The sequence below is a fragment of the Panthera leo genome, chromosome C2 (assembly GCF_018350215.1).
Source record: "Panthera leo isolate Ple1 chromosome C2, P.leo_Ple1_pat1.1, whole genome shotgun sequence".
Taxonomy (NCBI): domain Eukaryota; kingdom Metazoa; phylum Chordata; class Mammalia; order Carnivora; family Felidae; genus Panthera; species Panthera leo.
In genome coordinates, this window is record NC_056687.1 from 47817339 (window position 1) to 47844977 (window position 27639).

The following is a 27639-nucleotide window of genomic DNA, read 5'->3' on the forward strand; positions in this document are numbered from 1 at the left end:
AACACCTACTCGACTACAACTTCTCAGCTCTTAAGAAACAAAATATTAAAAATATAATTGAAGCCATTTCTCCCTCTTCCTCCAAATGTAATTTTGAGACCTGCAGAGCTTTCCACGTGTAACAATTCTGTCCAAACCTTGAGACTTGACCAAAGTCGAACATGGTTTCTAGCAACTTAATCCCTAGGAGGACTCTAGCCCCCCATGGAAACCCAGCTCCTCATTAAAATGCCCGATTTAGAAAGTTCAACTGCCAAGAGAATTTACTCTGTTCTAGCCAACCCTGATGATGGATTCCTGACCTCTCTTTCTTGGAGCATTTATTAGAAAGAGCTTAGAATTGTTTCTCTTATGACTTAGAAGTGTCTTTCTCAAGGACCTGAGAGTCGTTACTTTGAAATGTAATCATCAGGAACGATAGGGCCACTGTCTCTCAGCGTCTGTGGGAGGATAGAATCCTAACTACAAAAATTGCCAGCTAGCAGACACAGCTGGCTCAATCACAATCACACTGGCTAACTCTTTGTAATTTTTCACTTCTATGACTCTAATGAGCCCCCATTCTCTCCACTCCCTTATTCTCCCTTTAAAACCTCTAATCACCTCTGCACCAATTGGAATGGAGCTCTGCTCTTTCCCCTACTGTCAGTAGTTTCTGGATAAAACCTGTTTTCCCTGCTTTAACTAATGTCTGGCTGTGTAAGAACTGCCATTCCATTTTTTTAATCATTTCCCTTTATTTTTTTAAAGCACTTATGCATCTATTCACAAACAATATATTGTCTTGCCTATTTTTACCACCAAATATAAATGAAACCATACTATACCTATCCTTCTGCAATCTCTCGTTCATTTAACATATTTTTCAGATTTATTCATACTGTTACCTGCTTCTCTACTTCATCAGTGTTGGTTCTACGGCTTGCAAAAGCATTTCCCTACGTCCATCCTCCCGAGACTGTGCACACCAGGAATGGTCAAGGGGAGACAAGAGGCTAGTGCTTTGATGGTGTGGTGGTGGTGGTGGTGATGTGGACCGAGCTTGGATGTGGAGGCCAAGGTGACCGTAGATGTGGAGCAAACAAGAAGTAGGGTGGGAAGAGAAGAAACGTGGCAGCTCAGTTTGGAACTCCAAGATTTCTAGAAATCTAAACTTGGATTTGACCTTCCAGGTTATTAGGAAGACTGTGTGTGTGTGTGTGTGTGTGTGTGTGTGTGTGTGTGTGTGTGTGTATACACACACACGATACACACACGCATATATATATAAAGGCGGGAGGTTGGAGCATATTTCCTTTACTTTTTAGCGCCTTTTTTCCCCCCAAACAACTTTCAAGCGTTCAGAAAAAGTAGGGGACTTCCATTTGTGCTTCTGACCGCGCCCCACAAATAGGGGTGGGCGGTGACCTTTCCTTACATCCAACTGTTTCCTCAAATCCAGTTGTTAGTGGGAAATGACTGAAATGTGGCTATCCTCCTACTCCCACCTTCCCTATGGAATTCCCCCCTCTCCTACTCTCTCCATTAGTTAGGACTCCCAATTCTGATTTTAAGTACGACGCCAAGATGCAATGAAGAAGCCAAACGGACGCTAAGAAACGACGCTCACAAGGGCCTTTTACCAGGTCACGCTCCCTCATCAAGCTCCGCCCACTCCATCCGCCCAGTCCCCGCGGCATGCTGGGACATGTAGTCTTTGAAGGGGCAGCTGCTTTGGCCGAGTCTCCTCCCCCAAGCTGCCTTTCGCCGTCGGGACGTCGGGACGTCGCGTTGCTCCCGTCTCTTGCCTCCTCCCTCTTTCTTTTCCTCTCCAGAAGCTCACTCCCAGACTTCCGAGAACCTTTTACGACATTGGGTTTCAGAGTCGGTCCGGGCGCCAGGTCCACTTTTCGGCAAAGTGACGTGGACGTCAACAGCAATGGCGGAAGGAGAAGAGGTCCTGCCACAGCCAACGTCGAGCGGTGACGGCTGGTGAGTGAAAGCCTAGGGCTGATTCTTTCTGCCTCTCTATTCTTTCTGCTCACCATCCTGCCTGTCCCTGAGGCACCAGCAGGCTCCGACCTGGAATGGGAAGACCCGTCCTGGGCAAAGTCCAGCGCCCTGCCCCGCCCCCTCTGCTGGCCAGCTCCTCTCAGCCGGCTCCATCAAATCGAAGGGTCTAAGGCCGGACTCCAAATGATAGGGGTGTCGTCCAGGTATTGGGCCTCAGTTAGGTCCTCCTGTTTCGTTCACCGGTTTCTAAAACGTGCTGGAGAGGGTGGCTTCAGGGCTGGGTTTGGCAGGAGTCCCTGGCCCGGGGCGTTAGAGTAGGTTGGTAGGGAACGAAGTTAGAGCTGAGGCACTAGAATACCATTTGAAGAAGACACTTGAAATTAGCACCGCAACGTTTGCCGGAGAGGTTGAGAGATACACCCAGGGAGGATCCCTCCCACAGAGTTGAGATATTTTTTATATTCTAGTTTTTATTTCTTATTTTGCGTTTCAACCGTTTCTACCATTCGTCTCACACAAGTCGACTTTTTTTTTTTTTCCTGTCTCTTTATTTCTACCGCTCAATCTACACAGCTTTTGGACGTTTTGTGGATATTGCTCTTGCTGCTCCCAAGCCTTTGCATGCTTACCTGACTTATACTCGGAGCTGTGGAGGGGGCGGGGACTTCCAATAATTTTTTGGTAGACTTTAGTCATTTAGTGTCGTTAATCTTTGGGAAAGGCTCCTACTTTTGAAATAGTTAATCTTTACAATACATTTTTAAGACAAAAATATATGGAACCTTTAGAAGCTTGTTGAGTTTGTATATTTAACCTAAGTATATCGACCACATGTATTAGTTTTAGATTTGCTTTTTCATCATCTGACATGTATGTAGCTCATGTAATAAGTTGTTTGCCTAAAAATAATACAGGACATTTTATACATGGACTTTTAATACTTGAGAGAGAAATGAAAATCATTGAAAGGGATAGATAATATAATAGTTGAGAAAATCAGTTCTCAGCAGACGTCTGGCATCACCTAAGTTCATGCATGTACTCTCCAAGGTGTAGTAGGAAAACTCACTGGTGACCTAGATGGAGTTTCTTTTCTCAATTTGCTTATGTTGGAGCTGTGACAGGTAAACTCAGTAACAAGGTAAAGTTGATCCAGTTCTTTGGGAATGTGAAGGTGTTATGGGATTTCAGGGGACAGAAACCACTTCCACTTGCAGTCATTAGAGAAGGCTTCATGGAAGCAAAGGCGTTTGAATTAGGCCTTGAAGAATCAATAGGTTTTAGACTAGTGCTGTCACTAGAAATATAACATGTATGTAATTTAAAATTTTCTCTTTTTTCCCCCTAAGATTTTTATTTATTTATTTTTGTAATTTTTTTAAAAATTTATTTTTGAGACAGAGAGAGACAGAGCATGAGCAGGGGAGGGGCAGAGAGAGAGGGAGACATAGAATCTGAAGCAGGCTCCAGGCTCTGAGCTGTCAGCACAGAGCCCAACACGGGGCTCAAACTCACGGACTGTGAGATCATGACCTGAGCTGAAGTCGGACGCTTAACCAACTGAGCCACCCAGGCGCCCCTTCCCTAGGATTTTTAAAGTAATTTCTACACCCAACATGGGGCTCGAACTCACACTCCCCAGATCACGAGTTGCATGCTCCATTGACTGAGCAAGCCAGGTGCCCCTGAAGTGTAAAATTTTCTAGTAGCCACATTAAAAACTAAAAAGAAACAGTTTAAATTCTTTGATTTATATCTGAAACATTATTTTAACATAGGATTGTTAAAAAAAAAAAGCCAGTTAGATAGTTTTACATCTTTTTTTTATACGAAGACTTCAAACTTTCACGTGTTCCTTACCTTTACCCTACATCTCATTTGGATCTAGCCACATTTCAAATGTTAAATAGCCACACATGGCTAGTGGCTAACATGTTGGATAGTGCATTCAGATTAACAGATGGGAAAGGCCTTTGAATGGAGTAATAGCATGACCATGCTTGGGCAAGAAAACGAAGTGATTGTTTGAAGAGTAATGACTAGAACTTCATGAAATTGGCTGTCTTGAAAGTGTGTATTGTATCTAACTGGCTCTGATCAGCTTATTGGAGGTCATGAGGAGAAGTGTTTCTAGAGTTAAGGTATCTTTGAGGAGTTCTTAGGATTGTGAACAGGAGTCTGTTCACAGAGGCAAGGAACATGGAATTAATGGTTGTTAAAGGTAGCATTTGTTCTCTTCTAGGGTTGCTCTGTCTTTTGTGTGACTTTCTATTTTTGTTGTTTTTATTTTCATGAATGGAGGAACCCTGAGGTGTTCAATGATTTCTCCTCTCCTTCTGTTCTCATGTAATCTTTGTCCATTTTCTATGCTCACTGCACTCAGTGGTGCCCTGTAGGAGTGAGTTTGAATGTAGAGAAGACATTGGATTTGGAGCCATAGATTTGGTACAGCCTCTGTTCTAAGACTAGTGAATGGGTTGTTATGGAATGGGAAGGATTTACTCTTTTTTTAAAAAGTCATGGGGCGCCTGGGTGGCTCAGTCGGTTGAGCGGCCAACTTCGGCTCAGGTCATGATCTCTCAGTCTGTGAGTTCGAGCCCCACATTGGGCTCTGTGCTGACAGCTCAGAGCCTGGAGCCTATTTCAGATTCTGTGTCTCCCTCTCTCTGACCCTCCCCTGTTCATGCTCTGTCTCTCCCTGTCTCAAAAATAAATAAAACGTTAAAAAATAAATAAAAAAATTAAAAAGTCATATTTTTATTGCAACTTTTTCAGCTGGAAATGTTTCTGAAATATGTTATATATCCGATTGCCTAACCTGAACTTATCTCAGTGACTTAGAGCCATTCAGTTTACAGATGTAAGTGTATAAGAATAAAACTAGGTCCCTGTCCTCAAGGAATTTGTGGTCTAGTTAGAGGAGGCACATTTAAGAATGTCAGTTACTGTTATACTTCTGTAGTATAGTGAGACCTATCTAGGCAGATAGGGTAGATTGTTGCTATGTTAAATGGACCCAAAAGCCTTCCTTTTTTGAAATTGCTTTTTATTTTATTCCCTGTTTTCTTTCTTTGTTGTTAGTGGTATTTCCCAGTGTTTTTTGTTTTTTTTTTTTTTTTTTTTTTTTTAATCTCTGAAACTGGGTAGCTGACCACATTAAAATTATGTATCAATTTGCAAAAAGGCTCGGGGTGGGGACTGAAGATCTTGAAAGTATGAGATGACACTTATTTACTGATCTTCAGTTATGTTCTAGGTTAGTGCTTCTCAAAATTTAAATGTGCATTGGAATTACCTGAGGATCTTGTTGAAATGTAGATTCTGATTCAGTACATTTGCTTGGGACCTGAAATTCTGTATTTCTTTTTTTTTTTTTTAATGATTTTTATATTTATTTTTATTTATTTTTTAATTTTATTTTTTTTAATTTACATCCAAATTAGTTAGCCTATAGTGCAACAATGATTTCAGGAGTAGATTCCTTAGTGCCCCTTATCCATTTAGCTCATCCCCCCTCCCACAACCCCTCCAGTAACCCTCTGTTTATTGTTCATATTTATGAGTCTCTTCTGTTTTGTCCCCCTCCCTGTTTTTATATTATTTTTGTTTCCCTTCCCTTATGTTCATCTGTTTTGTCTCTTAAAGTCCTCATATGAGTGAAGTCGTATGATATTTGTCTTTCTCTGACTGACTAATTTTGCTTAGCATAATACCCTCCAGTTCCATCCACATAGTCGTAAATGGCAAGATTTCATTATTTTTGATTGCCGATTAATACTCCATTGTATATATATACCACATCTTATTTATCCATTCATCCATCGATGGACATTTGGACTCTTTCCATACTTTGGCTAATGTTGATAGTGCTGCTATAAACACTGGGGTGCATATGCCCCTTCGAAACAGCACACCTGTATCCCTTGGGTAAATACCTAGTAGTGCGATTGTTGAGCCACAGGGTAGTTCTATTTTTAATATTTTGAGGAACCTCCATACTGTTTTCCAGAGTGGCAGCACCAGCTTGCATCCCCAGAGATTCTGTATTTCTGACTGACTAGCTTCTAAGTTATGGCAATTCTGCTGGTTCATGGACCACATTCTTCAGTAAGGTTCTGGATGATGTGCAACTCAAAATGAGTTGGCCAGAGGAATGTATCTCTATATGTTATATAATCTGTTATATTTTGTCACCTAACACATTATGCTATAATTTATTTGATTACATGTTTTATCATTGCTATTTACATAGTGAACTTCTCAAGTGCAGTGGCTGATAGCAGGTGGCTCAATAAATGTTTATTGTCTGCATAACTTTTGTCAAATCATGTGCAATAACATACCAAGCTGTCATTTCATATACATTTTCTAACTTCATTGTTTTTGTGAACTGTGTAATGCTCTGCTTGTATAATGCTCAACTTTTATGGAAAACCATGGATATCAAAAAATACTCAGCTCACTTTCTGAAACTGCAGCCACATTAGCTCAGAGCATATGGAGAAATACTTTAAAAATATTTACAACGAGTTTGAAATTATTTAAATTTAAACAAGCTACAGATTTGTAAAAATTAACCATGTTAAATTTTTACAGTTCAAAGATTGATAATTACTCTTCCCGGTATTGAAGAAATTGGCCTTGGATTTGAACATGTTTCTCATTTTCTGAGGCTTTCTTCCTGACATAATGCTTAAAGATCTAGTCATGATTTAAAAAATGTTTTCTGGGGGTGCCTGGGAGACTCCGTCAGTTAAGTGTCTGACTCTTGAATTTGGTTCAGGTCATGATCTCACAGTTGTATGATTGAGCCCTGCGTCAGACTCTGTGCTGGGAGTGGAGCCTTCTTAAGATATTCTCTCTCTCTCTCTCTCTCTCTCTCTCTCTCTCTCTCCCCTCCACTCACTCTCTTTGAGTGTGCACACACACTGTCTCCCTCTCTCTCTCAAAAATAAGTAAAAAATTTTTTTTGTATAGATATTAATTTTACAACAACTGTTGGTATTCTGAGTTTGTTTAGTTTAAAATTTTTGTACAATATCCACGTTAAAGTCGTGATTTTAATTTATTGCTAAACTCTTCTTAAAATTATAAAAGTATCAGTTCATAAAGAAGCTTCTATTCTTAATTTGAAATGTGAATAGAATTGTTTTGAGAATAATAGGGTCTTTTTCAAAGTTTTGTGCACTTTGTATATAGTGCTTTCAGTGCTTCCCATTTCATAGGCATTGAAATATGAGGAAAGATTTAAGGAGTAGGTGATTGCAATTTCAAAAATGATATAATCAATAAAGAAATACATTTAATATGAAAGAGAATGGAACTCATTTAAGGTGAATATTGACAGCTGGTGGTTCTGGGCAGACTAGATATTACCTTACAAAAAATGAAGAGGAAGAAAAACCTCGTCTTGAATTAGGTGTTTGGTTTTTTTTGATGTTTGTTTATTTTTGAGAGAGAGAAATCACACAAGCAGGGGAGGGGCAGAAAGAGAGAGGGAGACACAAAATCCGAAGCAGGCTCCAGGCTCTGAGTGGTCAGCACAGAGCCTGACGCGGGGCTCGAACTCACAAACTGTGAGATCATGACCTGAGCCAAAGTTGGATGCTTCACTGACTGAGGCACCCAGGTGCCCTGAATTAGGTGTTTTTAAATAACAACTATTTGATTTGGTAAGCTGTAAGTATAGTGCAGGAAACAATTAGAAATTAAGAAGACTTAACTTGTTTATACTATTTACATTCATGTTTTTCTTATAATTCAGATTTTACTGTTTTTAAAGGTAATTCCTAAATAATAATTAACTTCTAGGATTTTGCATCTGTGGATGTTTTAATATCCACAGGTAAGAGTTAATAATTGGTTTTTGAATGCCAAAAAATGGATCCAATATCATTTAGTTTTACTGTAGAGAGTACAGGTGCCTTCCCCATCTTGGAGGCAACTTAGGTAATTCTGGCACACCAAGTTAAGTGTACTGCAATATGCACACAGCCAACTTCTGTCTCCTGAACAGAGTTGATAAAATATGCTTGGCAAATCATTTCTGGTGCTTATGCTAAACTGTGGATTCTACTTGGTATAAACCAAAAACAGTGGCTTCCCTCATGTATCAAAAAGCAAAATAGAGTTTAGCAAAGCAGTTATAAGGCATTCAGCAAACACTAACTAAATACTGGTTATATTCAAGCTACTGTGTAGTGTTTTAGGAAAAAACTGAGACAGATTTAAAACCAGAGTTCGCAGTGTTCTGTCTTGCTTGGGCACTTCAATATTTTCATCTTTTTAGCCGTAGTATTCAAATAATATGTGAAGATATCTTCTAAAGATACCTAAATATTGGTGTTTTGGGAAGTTATACACTCTAGCAGAGTAGAATAGGATTACACAGCTTGAAAAGGGACAGTGCTTGAAGTGACTTAGATATTGAGAATTATAAGTGGAAGATAAATCAGTCCCTTATGTTAGGCTTACAAGAGAAATTGTTTCTTGTGGAAATGCAAGAGCAGTAAGTTAGGAGTCAATATTAAGAAACTTATTTCCTGAAATTTGATGTACATTTGTTTTTAAGAGTCTAACCTTTGACCTGAGCTGAGAAAATGATCAGTAATTAAATCACTTGTTTCAAGTCTTCTTTCTTTTTCTTGAGGGTTAAAGGAGTTTTTCTTATTCCTAAGCTGACACGGCATTCCATAGTTGGGTGGGAATGCTGTAGTTTGTGTTTTTCTTGGTTTAAAGCAGTTGTTACATAAACTAATTGGTACGGTGATATTTAATAATTTTAGCAAGAAGATATAAGAATATATGTTTGTGTAGGGCTTTATCTTGTATGTAATGCTTATATATGCTGTCTCATTTGGCTCTTACAACAATTCTATGAGAAGTGGAAGTTATGGATTATTGTAGTTTTCTTGTTAGAGATGAGAGGACAGGCTTAGGGTGGTCAGGTGACAAACCCAGTTAGTAGAACTTATATCTCCTTAAGCCCTGTGCTCTTTCTAAAGTTGAATGCATATATGTTATGTATTTCACATATAGTTGAACAGACACCTAGAAAGAGCCCAATTAAAAATATGGTATTCCTATATTCAATCAGTCTTGTGTTTTGAAAGCCACAATATTCCAAGATGTACGTTGTTGAACATATATATTTGTTACTTGTGGCACCTATAAAGCTGTAAGGATATGCATACCTTGTCTGTGTTATATACACAAGAAGGGACAATTCATGATTGATACGGTGGGAAGTGATACAGAACATTATATACTATAGCTTTGTACCTTAGTTTTCATAATGTGTTCTCATAGCCTTGCCAAAAATAGATTAGTTTTTTGAACTTGAAATATTATGGTTATATAGTACACCTAGATAATATATACATATATAATATATGTTGTATATTTAAATGTATTTGTATGATAAATTATATGTTAAATATATATTATATAAGTAATATAATTATATTACATATATCTAAATCATATATAAAATAGAATTATTATTTATAGTTTGTGAGAGTATAGTAGTGATATTTAATTAGAAAACATAAGTAATTATACAGCTTACTAACTTTATTAGCTCAGTAATTTTTCTGTTGTTTTTATTCAGGGATATTGGAGAAATAAGAAACCTAGTTTTAAAATAACTCTCTGTGGTTACTTTCCCGTTTTGGGAATTTCTAGCCTTTGTTTTGAAGTATAAAAGTGACCCATAGAAGAATGTATTTATTTCATATAGGTGTGTAATTAAATACCAGAAATTCTTGAGCTTTGTATTGTAGATTCTATTTACACGTAACCACTGACATGAAAGTAAATGAGACTCTCTTTAGTCAAATAAATTATCATTGATGGTTGGAATCCAGGCTTTAAAAAAATCTGTTATGTATTTCTTTGCCAAATTAATCTTCATTGGTAAAGCACCCTTGGAAAGACTTGCCAAATGATGTAAAGTGTTGTCACCTCACTTGTAGTAGTGTTCCTTTATTTTCTGAAATGATAGTTTCCTGTTGGAATGAGCACTGGGTGTTGTATGGAAACCAATTTGACAATAAGTTATATTTAATATATTAAAATAAATAAAATGATGGTTTCAGGGAAAGGAACATTGGTAGTGTTTCTTCTCTCATTACATTTTGGATATATTGGAAATTCGTGATAGAAGCAGGTAATGTGCTGTTTTGTGTTGACTTGTGCTGCTTTCATCCCGTTCTTTCTCTTGGGCAAAGGACATACTCTATTTTCCAAATAAACCACTGCTTCGATTGGGGGGAAAATAATCTGGTGCCTTTCTTTGTGCATTGAAAGTCCTGGAAAGTCACCTCATATGTATAGAAAAGAACAGTATGTTAGGAACTTTTTATTTTAAGGAAGCATGAAAGAGGAAAGGATTTAGAGCAGTCTGTAAAGTCAGCTTCTCATTAGTAGAGAAGATGTTCTTCCATTTTGTAAGCAAAGTCTTACAGCAAATGCATTGCAACATTACACATCTAAAGTAAAGTTATGACAAACAGCTTCTTCCTCCTTCTCCTCCTCCTCCTCCTCTTCTTCTTCTTCTTCTTCTTCTTCTTCTTCTTCTTCTTCTTTTTTTGTTTGGCTGAGGCAAAAATTCCTGAGTTTTTTCATAGCAAAAGGGGCACACCCCATAGGTACCATTGGTGCAATTTGATCTACATGGATTATGGATCAAAAATAAGTCTGAAGATTTAAAGCATCTGTTCCATTTGTAGTTAATTTTAGTAGTTTACAGAGCAGCGTTCTGTGATCTGTCTCCTTTGCCTGTTGCACAGTGCTGAAATACTGTAGATACAATTTTTTTGTTTGGCTTGTCAAGCATAGAGGACTAAATTTACACTTTTCTTAACTTGGCACAAGATCCCGCTTAAACAAATTCTGGAGAGGATTGCATTATTTGATAAGGGAATCTCCCAAAACTGCTTTTGTGGATCTGATCCTGATACAAAGTTTCACTAATTTTTTTTAAAACTGGTGAGTGAGATGTTTTTTTCCCTTGGCATTCAAATATACAACTTGTTAAAATGCTGTAAAAAGTATGTTGATTCTGACAAAAATCCAGAACTTCAAGATTTCACAGTTACCAGATTGTGCTCTCAGATTGTAAGGCGTTGTGGCCATTTCTTAATGTGTCTCATACTATTTGTTGTTAGAAAGTTTTGATGGTTTGAGATTGGTATTCATTTATTTATTTTTTATTTTTTTAATGTTTATTTATTTTTGAGAGACAGAGCACGAGCAGGGGAGGAGCAGAGAGGGAGGGAGACAGAATCTGAAACAGGCTCCAGGCTCTGAGCTGTTAGCACAGAGCCTGATGTGGGGCTCAAACTCATGAGCCATGGGATCATGACCTGAGCCGAATTCGGATGCTTAACTGACTGAGCCACCCAGACGCCCCGAAATTGGTATTTAGAAATAAGTTACACGTGAAGCACCGGGCTGGCTCATTTGGTAGAGCATGTGATTCTTGATCTCAGGGTCATGATTCAAGCCCTGCATAGAGCTTACTTAAAAAAAATAAGTCAGAGAAAGATAAATACCACATGATTTCAATCATATGTTGAATTTAAGAAACAAAACAGATGAACATAGAGGAAGGGAAGGAAAAATAAGGTAAAAAAAGAGAAGGAGGCAAACCATATGAGACTCTTAAATACAGAGAACAAACTGAGGGTTGCTGGAGGGGTGTTGGGTGGGGGGGATGGGCTAAACAGGTGATGAGCATTAAGGAGGGCACTTGTTGGGATGAGCACTGGGTGTTCTATGTAAGTGATGAATCACTAAATTCTACTCCTGAAATCATTATTACACTATATGTTAACTAACTTGGATTCAAATACATTTAAAAAATGAAAAAAAATAAAAATAAGTTATGCAGTTATAAGTTATGCATACCTTATGGTCACTGAACTTCATCTGTATGTCTACTGTACAAGTGAATGTGTAACAAAGTTGTCTTATTTCTATTTCTAACAAATGTCACAAAATATTTAGGAACTAATTAAGGAGTATTGGTATGGTAGTAATTTGTAACCAGTGTGCCAACAATAGCAAAATAAGTTCAGACAAAGCTTTTGATGCTGATGTCTCATGAGTTGGGCATTAAGAAATAACACAAAGTAAGTCATGAAACCACAACTTAATATGTGCAACTTGACACTGTTACACAGTCTGTTGGTGGTCATTTTTGAGTTTTAAGTAACTGATCAGAGGTTTGTGCCAAACAAATTCCAACAGACTACGCTTCAGAAAGGAGCTGCTTTTGATGAGTGGGTTTTAGATAATAGGACTTGTGATAAAACCTTGGAATAGCCAGCTAGAATGTAGGCTACATGAAGCATGACTTTTTAAAGAAAAAAAATTTGTTTTCATGTTTATTTTTGAGAGAGAGAAACAGAACTTGAGCGAGGGAGGGACAGGGAGAGAGGGAGGCACAGAGTCTGAAGCATACTACAAGCTTTGAGCTGTCAGCACAGAGCCCAGTGTGGGGCTCGAACCTATGAGTAGTGAGATCATGACCTGAGCCAAAGTCAGACGCTCAACCAACTGAGCCACGCAGGCACCCTGAGAGCAGGACTTTTTGTTCACTGCTAGATCTCCAGTGCCTCACACAGTCGCCAGCAGGTAGTGGTGCTCAATATAATTTATTGAAGGTTTGAAGAAAAGAGTACTTTTGGGAAGGAAGGAAAGAATTCAGAACAAGGGTTAGAGAGAGATATAGGAAAGTTACTGGGAACTGAAGGAGAGTGTTTTAAGGAGAGAATCTAACTTTGCAGATATGTAAAGAGGACAAGGACTGAGATGACTGATGACTTTTTGGAGCAGTTTCCGTAGAGGGATAAAGGGTTTAAGTGAATGGGGAGAGAGTAAGTTAGAGATGAATGGTGACTACTGTTTTCAGGAAATTGAATTGTAAAAGGAAGGAGAGAGTTAACTGTTTGCTTTCAAGTTTATTTATTTTGAGACAGAGAGTGTAAGGAGGGTAGGGGCAGAGAGAGAGAGAGAGAGAGAGAGAGAGAGAGAGAGAGAGAGAGAGAGAATCCCAACCAGGCCCCTCTCTGTCAGTGTGGAGCCTGATGCAGGGCTCGAACCTATGAACTATGAGATCATGACCCGAGCTGAAACCAACAGTCGGATGCTTAACCGCTGAGCCACCCAGGTGCCCCGAGAGATGACTTTTTGAAAGGGAGTAGGTCATGTATAGGGCCTGTTGAATAAACAAATGTGGTGAAAATGTTTGAGGAAAGGAGAATAATCATCACAGGCTATATTGTTCTTTACATCCGTGAATGCAAGAAGTTCTGAGTCCATTTTATCTCTTGGCTCTGTTTAATAATGCTACTAGACTCAGAAGTTTGAGTAATATCCTATGCAGTAGAAATAGCATGTTTAGGATGTTTACATAGCAGGCTTTGGGTTTTTAATGATTTCCTCAGTAGTGCAGCTTTTAAATTTTTATTTTTATCAAACAATAATATACCTTAGACCATTAAAAAAATCTTTTTTTGGCCCCTCAAAAAAAAGGGTTTTTTTAATGTTTATTTTTGAGAGAGAGACAGAGTGTAAAAGGGGGAGAGGCAGAGAGAGAGGGAGACACAGAATTGGAAGTAGGCTCCAGGCTTTGAGCTGTCAGCACAGAGCCTGATGTGGGGCTCGAACTCACAGACCAGACCACGAGATCATGACCTGAGCTGAAGTCAGACACTCAACCAACTGAGCCACCCAAGCATCCCTTATTATTTTTTAAATAGTTTCCCCGTGTGTGTGGGAAAGAGTGGGTGGGGAGTAGGAATAGTATACTATTTCTTTTGAATATATATGCTGTATGTTAACTTTAAAACTGCCCTTAGTTTTAAACTTTACACTTTACACTGTGGTTAATATGTTGAACATTTTCCATGTCATTAATTGTTTTTCAGCATTTTAAATTGTTGCCTGGTATTCCATCTACTGATTTAAATCAGTTCCTCATTTTAAGAGAGCTACATTGTTTTCATGGTTATAATAAGCACTGCTTTGAACATGCTTTTAGCTGAATCATTTTACTCATTCTCAATTTTTGTTGACTGAAAGAGTATAAATGTTAAAAAGGAATCCATAAGTATTTAAATTATTCAACACTACAAATATAATCAATACAATATTGATATAAATATAATCAATATTATAAATATACTCAAGCTTGGGGCACCTGGGTGGCTCAATGGTTAAGCTTCTGACTCTTGACTTCAGCTCAGGTCTTGATCTCATGGTTCGTGGGTTTGAGCCCTGCGTTGAGCTCTGCGTTGACAGTGCAAACTCTGCTTGGGATTTTCTCTCTCTCTCCCTCTCTCTCTGCCCCTCCCCTGTTCTCTCTGTCTCTCTGTTTCAAAATAAATAAACCTAATATATACATATACATATGTATGTACTAACTAATGCTTTACTGACTAATGCTATGTGCAAAGTAAATGTCCTTCCCATCTCATTTCTCTGAAGTAGCCACCTTTCACAATTTTGTTTCTTTTTCTAATGGATATTGCCATACCCCGGACCCACCTCCGGTCCCTAACAACTACTGTTTTTTTTCTGTCTCTGTGATTTTGACTATTCTAAATACCTCAAATAAGTACAGTATTTGTGTTTTTGTGACCGGCTTATTTCACTTAGCATAAAGTATGCAAGATTTATCCATGTTGTAGATGTGTCAGAATTTCTTTCCTTTCTGAGACTGAATAATATTCCTCTGTGTGTGTGTGTGTGTATGCCATTTAATTTATCCACTGAAGGATATTTGTGTGTGTGTGTGTGTGTGTGTGTATCCCATTTCATTTATCCACTGAAGGATATTTGTGTGTGTGTGTGTGTGTGTGTGTGTGTGTGTGTGTGTGTGTGTATCCCATTTCATTTATCCACTGAAGGATATTTGCGTTCGCTCCACCTTTGGGTACTATGAAAAATGCTGTTATGAATGTGGGTCCACAAATATCTGTTTGAGTCCCTGCTTTCACTTCTTTTGGGTATATAACCAGAAGTGGAATTGCTGGATCATACAGTATTTTTATATTTTAATTTTGGGGGGAATAGGCATACTGTTTTCCATAGTGGCTACACCATTTTACATTCCCACCAGTAGTGCCCAAGGTTTCACTTTCTCCACATTGTCACCAACACTTTTCTTTTCTTTTCTTTCCTTTTCTTTTCTTCTTTCTTTCTTTCTTTCTTTCTTTCTTTCTTTCTTTCTTTCTTTTTTTTGATAATAGCCATTCTAATAGATGTGAAGTTTTAACCTCCATGTGTTTGGGGGTTTTTCTATTTTTTTCTTGTTGATTTCAAGTTTCATAACATTGTGATCTGAAAATATGCATGATATGATCTCAATCTTTTTGTACCTGTTGAGGGCTGTTTTGTAACCCAGTATCTGATCTACTTTGGAGAATGTTCCATATGCACTCTATAAGAGTGTGTATTATGTTGCTTTAGGATGAAATGTTCTAAATATACCTGTTAAGTCCATCTGGTCCAATGTGTCATTCAGAGCCATTGTTTTCTTATTGATTTTCTGCCTAGATAATCTGTCCATTGTTGTGAGTGGAGTATTAAAGTCTCCTGCAATTATTGTATTATTATCAATGTTTGCTTATGTTTGTGACTAACTGATTTTTATATTTGAGTGCTTCTATGTTGGGGGCATAAATATTTATAATTGTTAGCTCTTCTTGATGGATAGACCCCTTAATTATGATTTAATACCTTTCTTCATCTCTTGTTACAGTCTTTATTTTAAAATCTAGTTTGATACAAATATGGCTACTCTGGCTTTCTTTTGATATCCATTAGCATGATAGATTGTTCTCCATCCCCTCACTTTTTTTTTTTAATGTTTATTTATTATTAAGAGACAGAGAGAGGCAGAGCATGAGCATGGGAGGGGCAGAGAGAGGAGGAGACACAGAATCCAAAGCAGGCTCCAGGCTCCGAGCTGTCAGCACAGAGCGCAACACAGGTCTCGAACTCATAAACCGCGAGATCATGACCTGAGCCAAAGTTGGATGCTTAACTGACTGAGCCACCCAGCCCTCCCCCCCCTTTCAATCTGCAGGTGTCCTTAGGTCTAAAATGAGTCTCCTATGGGCAGCATAGAGATAGATCTTACTTTTTGTATCCATTCTGATATCTATGTCTTTTGATTGGGACATTTAATCCATTTACATTCAGAGTGATTATTGAAAGATACAAATTTATTGCCATTGTGTTATCTGTAGATTTCATGTTTGTTGTGATGCCTCTGGTCCTTTGTAGTCTTTGCTGTTTCCACTCACAGAGTCCCCCTTAGGATCTCCTGCAGGGCTAGTTTAGTGATCATGAACTCCTTTAGTTTTTGTTTGTCTGGGAAAGCTTTTATCTCTCCTTCTACTCTGAATGACAGCCTTGCTGGATAAAGGATTCTTGGCTGCACACTTTTCCTATTCAGCACATTGAATATTTCCTGCCACTCACTTCTGGCCTGCCAAGTTTCAGTGGGCAGGTCTGCTACTAACCTTATGTGTCTACTCTTGAAGGTTAAGAACCTTTTGTCCCTAGCTGCTTTCAGAATTCTCTCTTTATCTATGTATTTTGCCAGTTTCATTATGATACGTCATGGTGTTGACCTGTTTTTGTTGATTTGGAAGGGAGTTCACTGTACCTCTTGGATTTGGATGCCTGTTTCCTTCCCCAGATTAGGGAAGTTCTCAGCTATAATTTGTTCAAATAAACCTTCTGCCCCTTTCTCTTGCTCTTCTTCTCCTGGGGCTCCTATGATACGGATATTGTTTTGTTTCATGGAATTACTTAGTTCTCTAATTCTCCTCTGATGATCTAGTAATTTCCTTTCCCTCTTTTTTTCAGCTTCATTATTTTCCATGGTTTTATCTTCTGTTTTATCTATTATCTCCTCTGCTTTTTCCATCCTCACTGTCACTGTATCTAGTTTATTTTGGATCTCAGTTATAACATTTTAAAATTCATCCTGACTAGTTCTTAGGTCTTTGATCTCCACAGCAAGAGTTTCTCTGGTGTCTTGTATGCTTTTTTTCAAGCCCGGTTATTAATCTTATGACTGTTCTTCTAATGTATGTTCACATATATTGTTTATATCTGTTTTGGGTAATGTTCTGGCTTTGATTTCTTCTTGACCTTTCTTCTGGGGAGAATTCCTCCATTTTGTCATTGTGGCTGTTTCTGTCTTTTGTGTGTTTTAAGAGCTTATTATGTGTCTTGCACCTTTGAGTACTACTATATTTAAAAGGAGTCATATGCTGCCTGGGGCCTGGCACTCCAGGAAGTGTTTTTGGCATATGTTGCATGTACTCTTTTATTGCATTTGGCTGCTCTGTCCCACTGGTCAGTCCTCTGCAGAGCTCCTCCTAGCTTGTAATGGTGCAGTGTTTGGACCTTTAACTAGGTGTGCTTTGATTTGTTGTTGAAGTAACTCTGGGGAAAAAAAGCGGGGGCGGGGGGGAGCCTAATTCCATAAAAAGAGAAAAATGAAGGGGGAAAAGAAAACCAAATAGAGAATCAAAAAACTATAAGTCTAATTCCAGAGAAAGAGGAAGGAAAATAAGAAGACAAAAGAGAAAATATGATAAAAGAATAGAATAAAAATGCCTAATCAAAAAATATATATATTATATATAAATTATTATATAATAAATAATATAAATATAAATAATTAAAAATGTATAAAATAAGAATTCATATATATTTATAAATATATATAAATATAAAAATATATATTTATAAATAAATAAATAAATAAATAAATATATATATATATGTATGTATGTATGTATGTTTGGTTTGACCATAACAAATCAGAAACTATGAGCCTGATTCCAAAAGAAAAAAAGAAGAAGAGCGAGGAAAGAAAAAGAAAAGGAAAGAAAAAGAAAGAGATGTCTGTTGGTGCCTGGGACAGGTGGCTGTGCTGGTCTGGAGGAGAGGCCAGCTGCTTTGGGTCAGCCAGTCTTGCTCCAATAAACAACCAGTTACCAGGCACAGAGGGGCGGGGTTTGGTGTAAGCGTGTCCTGCCTCCACTGGGGGCTGCTGTGCTGCTCTCTGAAGTCCCACCATGTTGGTGTTGGGGGGAAAATGGAAACACCCCATTCTTTCCTCCCCACCCCAGGTGTCTCAACCCACGCTGTTCAGGCAGCCCTCAGAATAGCGAGGGCAGTCAGTTTTCCCTGCTCTACAGTTCTCCTGCTCCTTCTAGGCACTCAGTTGGGATTCAAAACTTTGAGTCTTAAAGGACCCAGCTCTGTGTGGCTCCTCTCCCCTGTTCCAGAGTAGGGCCTCATGGTCCTGCTGATAAAAGGCTTTTTGGCTGGTACCCTCGGGGTCTTTTGTCCTTGGGGAGGCAATAAACCCTCTTCCCAGAGTACTCTGGAAGAGGGGACTATTCTCTCCTAGCGTGCCCTGAGATCACTACACCGGGCTGTGCACTTCGGCCGGCTCCCTTCTCCCCAGGAGCGTGTGCTAGGGCTCCTGGCTCCGCTCCAGAGAAAGTCAGTCACTTATGAAACCTCCAAATTTCAGCTCCAAAGGCTGTTTGCAAACAAACAAAACCCTCAAAAAACTGGTACTTTTGTATATCTCTTTCCCCTGTCCAGGGTCCAGAGAGGTTTTTCCTTTTGTGCTAACTGGATGCTGCACTTTCACAACCCCTCTTTCTTTCTCTCCCTTTTGTCTCTCCACAGAAAGTGTTCTTTCCCCTCCGTGCCTATGCCATTTTATCTCCCCCAGTTCACATACACACACCTTGATTCTGTCAGGCTCTCTCCCTCCAAGTGTGGAGATGCTTCTGCCACTCTGAGGTGTGAAGTTTTAATAGAATTGATTTTTAAATTCTTCCAGACCTTCTTAAGAAGAATAAATAATAAATGATGCATATGCATCATACACTTAAGTAGTTGAACTGTTGGTACATATTTTCAAAATTAGGAGACAGTCATATAGCTAAAAAGTTAAAACAACTCTAATATTTATTAACTGATGAATGGATAAATAAAATGTAGTATAACATGCAGTGGAATATTATTTGGCAATAAAAAACATGTACTGATACATGCTATAACATAGATAGACTTTGAAAACATTATGCTAAGAAACCAGACACAAAGACTGCATAAATAAAATTCCATATATAAACTGTCCAGAATTGGGGCACCTAACTGGCTCAGTTAGGAGAGCATGAGACTCTTGATCTTGAGGTTGTGAATTTGAGCCCCACATTGGGTGTAGAGATTACTTAAAAATAAATAAACTTTAAAAAATAAAATGTCCAGAATAGGTAAGTGTGTAGGGACAGAAAGTAAATCAGTGGTTGCCAGAGGCTGGGAGTAGGGTGGGGAGGAGTGGAATGGCTGATAATGGATGTAGAGTTTAAGTGCAGAAAGACACATGTAAAAAAATAAGAGATAAACTAAGCGTTTTCACCTCCTGTTTGGAGTGTGTACAGCTAAAGTTTTAATAAATTTTGAAATTATAGGGAAAAGAAGATTTTTAGAATGTGGTTATGGGCAAAACAATTTAGAAAAAAGTGAAATAAACAGTTTTTTTTGTTTCGGTGGCAGATTTTCTCTGACTTTTTGACTTTTAGGAACACAACATGCATAATCCTAGTTGCTTTTAAAAATGATAATTTTGAATGGATTCAATATATTCAGAAAATAATTATGTACAAAAATTTAAATTGAATTTATTAATCCTAGAAGCATTTAGAAATCTGTATTTAATTTGGTAGTGCTTAAAAATTCATGTCCCCCCCCCCCCCATCATACCCCTTTAACTTGCATTGTGCAAATGCTTCCATATGCTAGAAGTTACTCACCATTTTGTTGAAGAAGAAAAATTCAGTTGCTAGTTTGAATAAACATTAACTTCATATGAATTTAGTCACATTGTTTGCCTTGCTATAATTCTAAAGCAACTTGGGTTACAGTGTTTAGGTGATGTTGCCACAAACCGTCAGCTGAGGGGAAATTCTGTTGTTTTATTTAGGCTTTGAAAATGTGTCCTTGATAGATCATCAACAATAACCTGTAGTGTCGTACTAACAAATAGTACGGTTTTCAATGTCATAGAATTAGGAAGAGATGCATTTCTGTTACTTGGCAACCCCAAAGCTTTGGATTTGCTTTGTGTTGAACCTTCTAGCAAAGTAGACAGTTACTTATTTTCCAGATTTAACTAGGATAAATGGACAAGACCTATACTTTCCTATTTTAAGAGCTATCTGAATCCCCAGTACGTTTCTACCAACCTTTGGCTTGTGAGGTTAGTAAGAAGCCACCATAATGAAAGAAGATTGATTGATTGATTGATTGATTTTGACATTTGTTGTCAGTTGGTTTCCATACAACACCCAGTGCTCATCGCAACAGGTGCCCTCCTCAATGCCCATCACCCACTTTCCCCTCCCTCCCACCCCCATCAACCCTCAGTTTATTCTGTTTTTAAGAGTTTCTTAGGGTTTGCCTCCTTCCCTCTCTGTAACTTTTTTTTTTCCCCTTCCCCTCCCCCATGGTCTTCTGTTAAGTTTCTCAGGATCCACATTAGAGTGAAAACATATGGTATCTGTCTTTCTCTGTATGACTTGTTCACTTAACATAACACTCTCCAGTTCCATCCACGTTGCTACCAAAGGCCATATTTCATTCTTTCTCATTGCCAAGTAGTATTCCATTGTGTATATAAACCACAACTTCTATATCCATTCATCAGTTGATGGACATTTAGTCTTTTTCAATAATTTGGCTATTGTTGAAAGTGCTGCTATAAACATTGGGGTACAGGTGCCCCTATGCATCAGCACTCCTGTATCCCTTGGGTAAATTCCTAGCAGTGCTATTGCTGGGTTATAGGGTAGATCTATTTTTAATTTTTTGAGGAACCTCCACACTGTTTTCCAAAGTGGCTGCACCAGTTTGCATTCCCACCAACAGTGCAAGAGGGTTCCTGTTTCTCCACATCCTCTCCAGCGTCTATAGTGTCCTAATTTGTTCATTGTAGCCGCTCTGACTTTAAATATTCTCACCTCAAAGAAGATTTAAAAAACCATAAACTCCCCCCCCCCCCCATCATATCCCACCAGACATGTGTCTTGATTTTGAATGTTAGGTATTGCTTGCTCAAAAGTAGAAGGAAACTTGGTTTAGGGGGAAGGAAAGTTCTATTTGAGAGCTAAGTGCCATAGAGTTCCTATCTCTCGATAGGAACTTGACCCTTACGTGAATTATTTAACTTCACTATTTTCAGCTGTTTTGCTACTTTTTACAAGTGCATTTGTAATGTTGAAGGTCTTATAACTGAACTTTTGAATACTTTGTTCAGAAGATAACATTAATTTAGTTTGTGAGAGATGCCTTTTACTACTTAAGTTGGAGCGTATTCTGGTTTCTTGCTCATGGTTGTACTGTTGGAGACCATGTTTGTGGTTCCCTGGGGGCAGCATCAAAGACTACAACAGCAGCTGTATCAACAGGGATGTGCTTGTACATTATTATGATTTAAAAAGTATGTCGAGGGTTGGGCATTTTGCCCTAGAATACCGACTTTGTTGTCTGGAAAAGTAAGGGATTTGACAAAGTTACTTCAAAAAGAAACCAAGGATTTTTGCCCTGAAAAATAGAAAAATTCTAGTTCTTCATTTATTTGGTAGAAGAATTCTATCTCATATGATGGTATTTACAGTTCATTTACATATTTAATCATTAAAAATATGGTATTTATTTCTCAAAGATCACATTAAATTTTCTTTGTTTTATGGTTACAAACAACCTTTCACATTCTAACAGTCTCTCTTGTACATTTTGACCAGATGAGAAGAGATAAACCCCATTCTTTATCAACTATAGGCCTGAAGCATTTCTGAACAGTGGACTTGAAATCTTTTTCCCTCACTTTCTTGTCCAACACTTTGGTGACCACATAGCAAAAGGAAAAAAAAAATGTTTCTTGCGTGGTTACTAGTTATATTCTTGTTCTTATGAATTTGTAGTAGCTAAAATTTGATCACTACTTTTGTTTTGAATATGATCCCAAGTGATTATATATATTTCGTTTAATTCCATTCCCTTAAGAGGGTAACACTTTAGTAAATTTACCCATTTAAACTAATATTCTTGGAATCCTGTCAGTAGGGGAGATTTACATTATCTTATTAAGAGAATGTGAAATGGTAGTAAATTATTTTCCTCAAAACCATCTTCCCACCCCCCTCACCCCCACCCCCAGTGTGACAAAATCTTGGTTTCCTGATTGTAGTGGGAGACTCTTTCAGCCTGCTTCAAAGATTTTTAGAAATTGGCTGAGTTATGGATTTTTATTTATATAGATTTCTTATGTATTGTACATTAAAATTATAAACAATGACTAAAACTCAGCTTTTGAGAATTCTGAGAGAATTACTTATTTTAAGTGGTTATTTCATGGCTAAAAAACAATTCATAATGTTTGTGAAAGTTTTTGAAAAATATATTCTTTTTAACCATATACAAACAAAAATAAAATTTATTTCATGTTTAATTTCCTCCTTAAACCTAGCAGACTGTACATAACTGCTTGCTGATGTACTCAATGATGTATTCTTTTTCTTTAAAAGAATATATATATTATATATTATATTATAATATATTATATAATATATATAATATATTATATATATAATATATTATATATAATATATAATATATTATATATATAATATAATATATTATATATAATATATAATATATAACATATAATATATATAATATATATAAAATGGTGATGCCATTAGAACTTTTTTTGTTCATCTGACATTTATTGGACACTTACTGTAAGCTAGGCACAGCTCTAGGCATGATACCTGTGTGAGTTATGTACTAAGTATTCCCATACAGCACTGAATTCTTGGCAGAATCTTATGATTTCTCCTCTTTGCCACTATTTAGCATAATACCAGGAGCATAAATTCTGGAACCAGACTGTTAAAATTGGAATCTTGGCTAGAATACTTACTAGATGAGTGTTCATAAACTATATAACCCCTCTTTGCTTCAACTTTTGCATATGTAAACTGGGGCCAGTGATGATTGTGGTTACTTCATAGGGTTGTTGTGAGAATCAAAATAACACCTGGACAGTATTTGGAACACTGCCTGGCACAAAGATAGTGCTCTATAAAGTGTGAGTCAGTACTACTACCATGAATAGTAATATTACTGTGACTTTTAAGTGCTGTCATCCTGCTTGTGCTGTCTTCTCTTTTTAAATTTCTTTAATTTTAGAAAACATAACTGAGCTTGTTAGAACTAAGTGCAAAATAAGAGTAAATTGCATGAAACCCTAGATTCCCTTCCAAGGAAACAAAATGCTGTGTATGCCTTGGCATTACATTTTGGCTGCTGAGAACCTTTTCTTCGTAGACACACACAGCCTTTAATAGGCCATGGTTATAAATTAATCTTCAATAAGAAAAAAATAAGTAGAATTGATCTATTAAGGACTTGTTTTTTAGGGAAAAAGATCTTGCAGAAGCTCTGGAAGCAGGAGGTTGTGATCTTGAAACTTTGAGAAATATAATTCAGGGAAGACCACTACCTGCTAATCTGAGGGCCAAAGTTTGGAAGGTAAAGTAACTGAAAACTAAAGCAAAATGTCATCACTTAAGAATAACATTTGAGAATTTTTATGTTCATTTGTCTAAGTTGCAGAAAACTTCATCATCTTCTGACCATGTTGCATCTAGAGAATTTATCAAACAGAGCAACTTAAATGGTGTGTTTCTGTCATGTTTGGTTATTTAATAATACAGGTTTTGAAGAGCAATGCTTTTTCTTTTGTAGTCATTACAAATGATGTTTATAAAGATTGTTTAATGAAATGGGAAAATGCAACCAATGAGTAAAATAGGATTTATAATTGCAGACATGGAATTATCTCAGCTATATTAAAGACAAGGTGGGGAGAGGACATAGGTCTCTCTGTGTGTTGGAATTATAGGACATTTTACTTTGCTTTATTTTCCTCTTCATCTGTTCTGTAGTGCATGTGTCACTTTTTAATTTTAAATTAAGATTTTGTTATGATTACAAAAGAAATACTGTTTGTTAAAACATACAAGCAGCAGATAAGATAAAAACTATCTGCTGTCTATCACCTATGGGTAAAACACATAATAATGTCTTGGTATATATCTTTTTATTTTTTCTTCTCTGCACATATATCTGTAACAGAAATGGAATAATAACTGTACATAGCATTCTGAATGTTTTATTGTAGAAATTTAAAACACATACAAAAGTAGACTTACATAATGAACCCCCATGACCCATCACTTAGTTTTAACTGTTAATATTTGGCCAGTCTTGTGTGATTAATATCTCTATCCTTTCCTCCCTGTCTCACCCACTGGATTATTTTAAAGCAAATCCTTGGTAGCACACTAAAATACTTTAGTACAAAAGTCTAAAAGATAAAGACTTTTAAAATAAGCATAATACCATTAAACTAAAAAAAATAATAATTCCTTAATGTGTCCTCACATGGCTGAAGGGATAGGGGCTCTCTGGGGTCTCTTTTATGAAGGCACTAATTCCATTATGAGGGCTCCACCCTCATGACCTAATCACCTCCCAAAGGCCTCACCTCTAAATAACATCGCATTGGGGATTAGGTTTCAACATCTGAATTTTGTGGGAGGACACAAACATTCAGTCTATAACATTGATGATGTTTGCTGAAATAAATTTGTGTATGCTATTCACTGGATTGACATGAAGTAGTAAAATTTAATGTAGGGAGATTTAAAATAATTGTGTTCATTACGATATGACTGAAGGGATCAGCATTTGGTGGAGTGTAAATACATTACTTTGTAATCTTTGAAGTATGTATTATTATTTCAGAATTCAGGACTTTCCATTATTACAGTATATTTTCTAAAAATGAGACATGACATACAAAGCTAATTGCTTTTATCTTTTTTCCAGATTGCTCTAAATGTTGCAGGAAAAGGTGATAGTTTGGCATCATGGGATGGTATTTTAGACTTGCCAGAACAGAATGCCATTCACAAAGATTGTGTAGAGTTTATTGGTAAGTTTAATAATTGTTTCAAACTGAAAAATTTTGAAAATAATATTTTGAGGTAGAAGAGTTACTCTTTAATAGAATCATCTTGTTACAGTTTGGGATATGTTAAATTTGTGAACGGCTAGTAAACAGTCGTAGGACTTTGGAAATTCTTATGAAGTAATATCTAGTATTTATAAGAAAGAGAGCCCAATTTTTAGTGTAGGGTTTTTTTTTTTTGTTTTTTTGTTTTGTTTTTTTTTTTGTTTTTTGGCTTATATGTTCAGTTCTTCTGGTACCTTTATAGTTTTGTTGCAGTTTTAAAATTGTTTTTTTGTGAAAAGGTCTGTATGATCTTTAGTCTTCACATTAAAGGGGTCTGTGTTCTAAAAGTTTACCTATAAACTTTTGCAGATCATAGGTAATGATCTGTAATAAAAAAAAAAAAACCACAAAACTATTTTAAGTCATGGATGAAAAGGTTTCCTGTCACTCCACAAGGTCTTTTCAAGCTTAAATGAATTTAGTTTGTATTTTTAAATTCATCTATAGTCCTTAGTGTCTTTTTGTTTTTCTTTTTATTACAATTTAAATTTTACTAGATAGGCTTTTGTGTACTAACCACAACAGAAACATTATTGCTAGTGTATTCAAAGGAAAGGGAATTTATTGGTAGAGAATTAATAACCTTCTCTGACAAAGCTATAGTGACAGCTGCCCATCATTGGGTAGATGATAATCTTTTGTTTAGAAAACACCTTTTTGCTTTCCAGGAATATGGGTTAAGCATCTTTCCTACCTCTCTACCTCGGATTGCCCATTTTTATGTTTAACATATATATAGGTCAAGTATTATTGAGTTAAATACTGAATAGCTAGTAAATACTAAATAAAAGGAAACATGCTTTTGCGTAGTTTTCTTTTGCCCTTGTCATGCTCTGAGTACACTAAGGAAATATTGTGTGTTTGAAAACAAGTGTTACTTGCAATAACTGAGTCTCTAACAGGCCCTTGGTAACTTAATTTTGACACTTATTTTCTAGAACAGCTTTCAGTGCCACAAGAGAAAGCAACAGAATTACTTTTGGATATTGAATCCGTAATCACCTTTTACTGTAAATCACGTAACATTAACTACAGCACATCCCTCAGCTGGATACATCTACTGAAACCATTGGTGCATCTTCAGTTGCCACGCAGCGATTTATACAACTGCTTTTATGCTATCATGAATAAGTACATCCCCAGGTAAAACACGTTTTAGTAATAATAGTTTTTAAATGAATAAAAGTCTGATTTGTTTTGAACTAAAGTTAGATTTACTTTGGTGGTAAAGTAAAAGGTTCAAGTATTTGAATCTTAACTGTTATTTGACTTTATTTCTGTGGTTGTAAACGTTTTTTAAAGGGTTCTTTGGTTAAGAATTTATGCTTGTAAAGTTGGTACAATCTTTTGGTAGTATCCCTATTATAATTTCTTTCCTTATAAAATAAAAATACCATTATAGTGTCTATACGAAAAGTAAAATTTTTGGAGTGCTGCCTTAAGTGAGGTGCTAGCATTACAGCTTGAAAAGTAATCCTATATATGCAGGCACTGAATGAGTAATTAGGAGTGTGCTGAGTATTAGGAAGATGAAATATAGAATGCTAAGGGCATATTCAGTGGGGGCGACCTAACTTGTCCTGGAGGTCAGAGATGACTTCCCTGGGCAAGTGACCCTTAGGCTGAGACTAGATAGGTAGATGTTTAGATGGTTGCAGGTGTGGAGGGCCAGAGGAGAGGTAGTGCAGGGGCTGCATCCATGAGGCCAGAAAGAATTCTTGTAGTTCCCTGTGCTACCGATTAGGTAGTCAGGATTTCAGAGTGAAGAGGAACTTTTGACATAATCTGCACAGGGAATTTTGGATGCACACTGGAGTCCTTGAGGGAGCTCTTAAAAATCCTGATGCGTATTTGTATATCTGACTATCAAATCAAATCTCTGAGAAGGGCACCCAGACATCATTGTTTTTTTTAGAGCTTCTCAGTTGACTGCAATGTGCAGCCAAAGTAGAGAACTCTGCTATTCTGGAGCTTGGTAGTTAAATGACTACCATTCTTTACTGCTTTCTGTGATACACACTATACTAAATGCAGGTGCTTTGTGTGTTTTCTTATTTAAACTATGACCGCTAAAGGGTAGGTATCTCTGATATACAAGTACAAAAACTGAGGCAAAGAAAGAGATTAAAGACTTACTCATGATTACACGTCTGGTGTATGTCTGAGTCAAGATTTGAACCTAAGTTTGGATGGCCACCTGTGTTTTAACTAATACAGTTTTCCACCCTGGTTGCTTGTTAGAAACCACTGAATAGCTTTTTCTTTAATAGCTCAAGATACCATTTTCAGATCGTAAAATTTATCCTTTTAGTGTGTGTATAGCTCATTGTTTTTTAGTATAGTCACAGGATTGTGCAGCCATAACCACAAAATTTTTTAGAACATTTTCATCTCCAAGAAGGAATCCTGTACCCATTAGTAGTCAACTCTCCATTTTCCCCCAACACTGTCAG

At 37.1% G+C, this 27639-nt stretch overlaps 1 protein-coding gene and 1 long non-coding RNA gene across 3 annotated transcripts in view; one reads left to right on the forward strand and one right to left on the reverse strand.

The window, feature by feature from the left end:
- Positions 1 to 1687, reverse strand: part of LOC122229378 — a 29084-nt gene extending 27397 nt beyond the window's left edge. Inside the window, exon 1 of the long non-coding RNA XR_006206969.1 lies at positions 1623 to 1687. This is a non-coding gene — a long non-coding RNA (uncharacterized LOC122229378). The remainder of the gene's footprint in view (positions 1 to 1622) is intronic.
- A 63-nt stretch (positions 1688 to 1750) lies between these two features.
- TBC1D23 (TBC1 domain family member 23) overlaps positions 1751 to 27639 on the forward strand; it is a 57963-nt gene continuing 32074 nt past the window's right edge. Inside the window, exons 1-4 of one of the 2 annotated variants that reach the window (XM_042954399.1) lie at positions 1751 to 1971; positions 23526 to 23637; positions 25000 to 25105; positions 26125 to 26329. In XM_042954399.1, coding sequence (XP_042810333.1) covers positions 1919 to 1971; positions 23526 to 23637; positions 25000 to 25105; positions 26125 to 26329 — 476 coding nt within the window. In that variant the 5' untranslated portion in view covers positions 1751 to 1918. The remainder of the gene's footprint in view (positions 1972 to 23525; positions 23638 to 24999; positions 25106 to 26124; positions 26330 to 27639) is intronic. The other variant, XM_042954400.1, reaches the window with a different exon arrangement.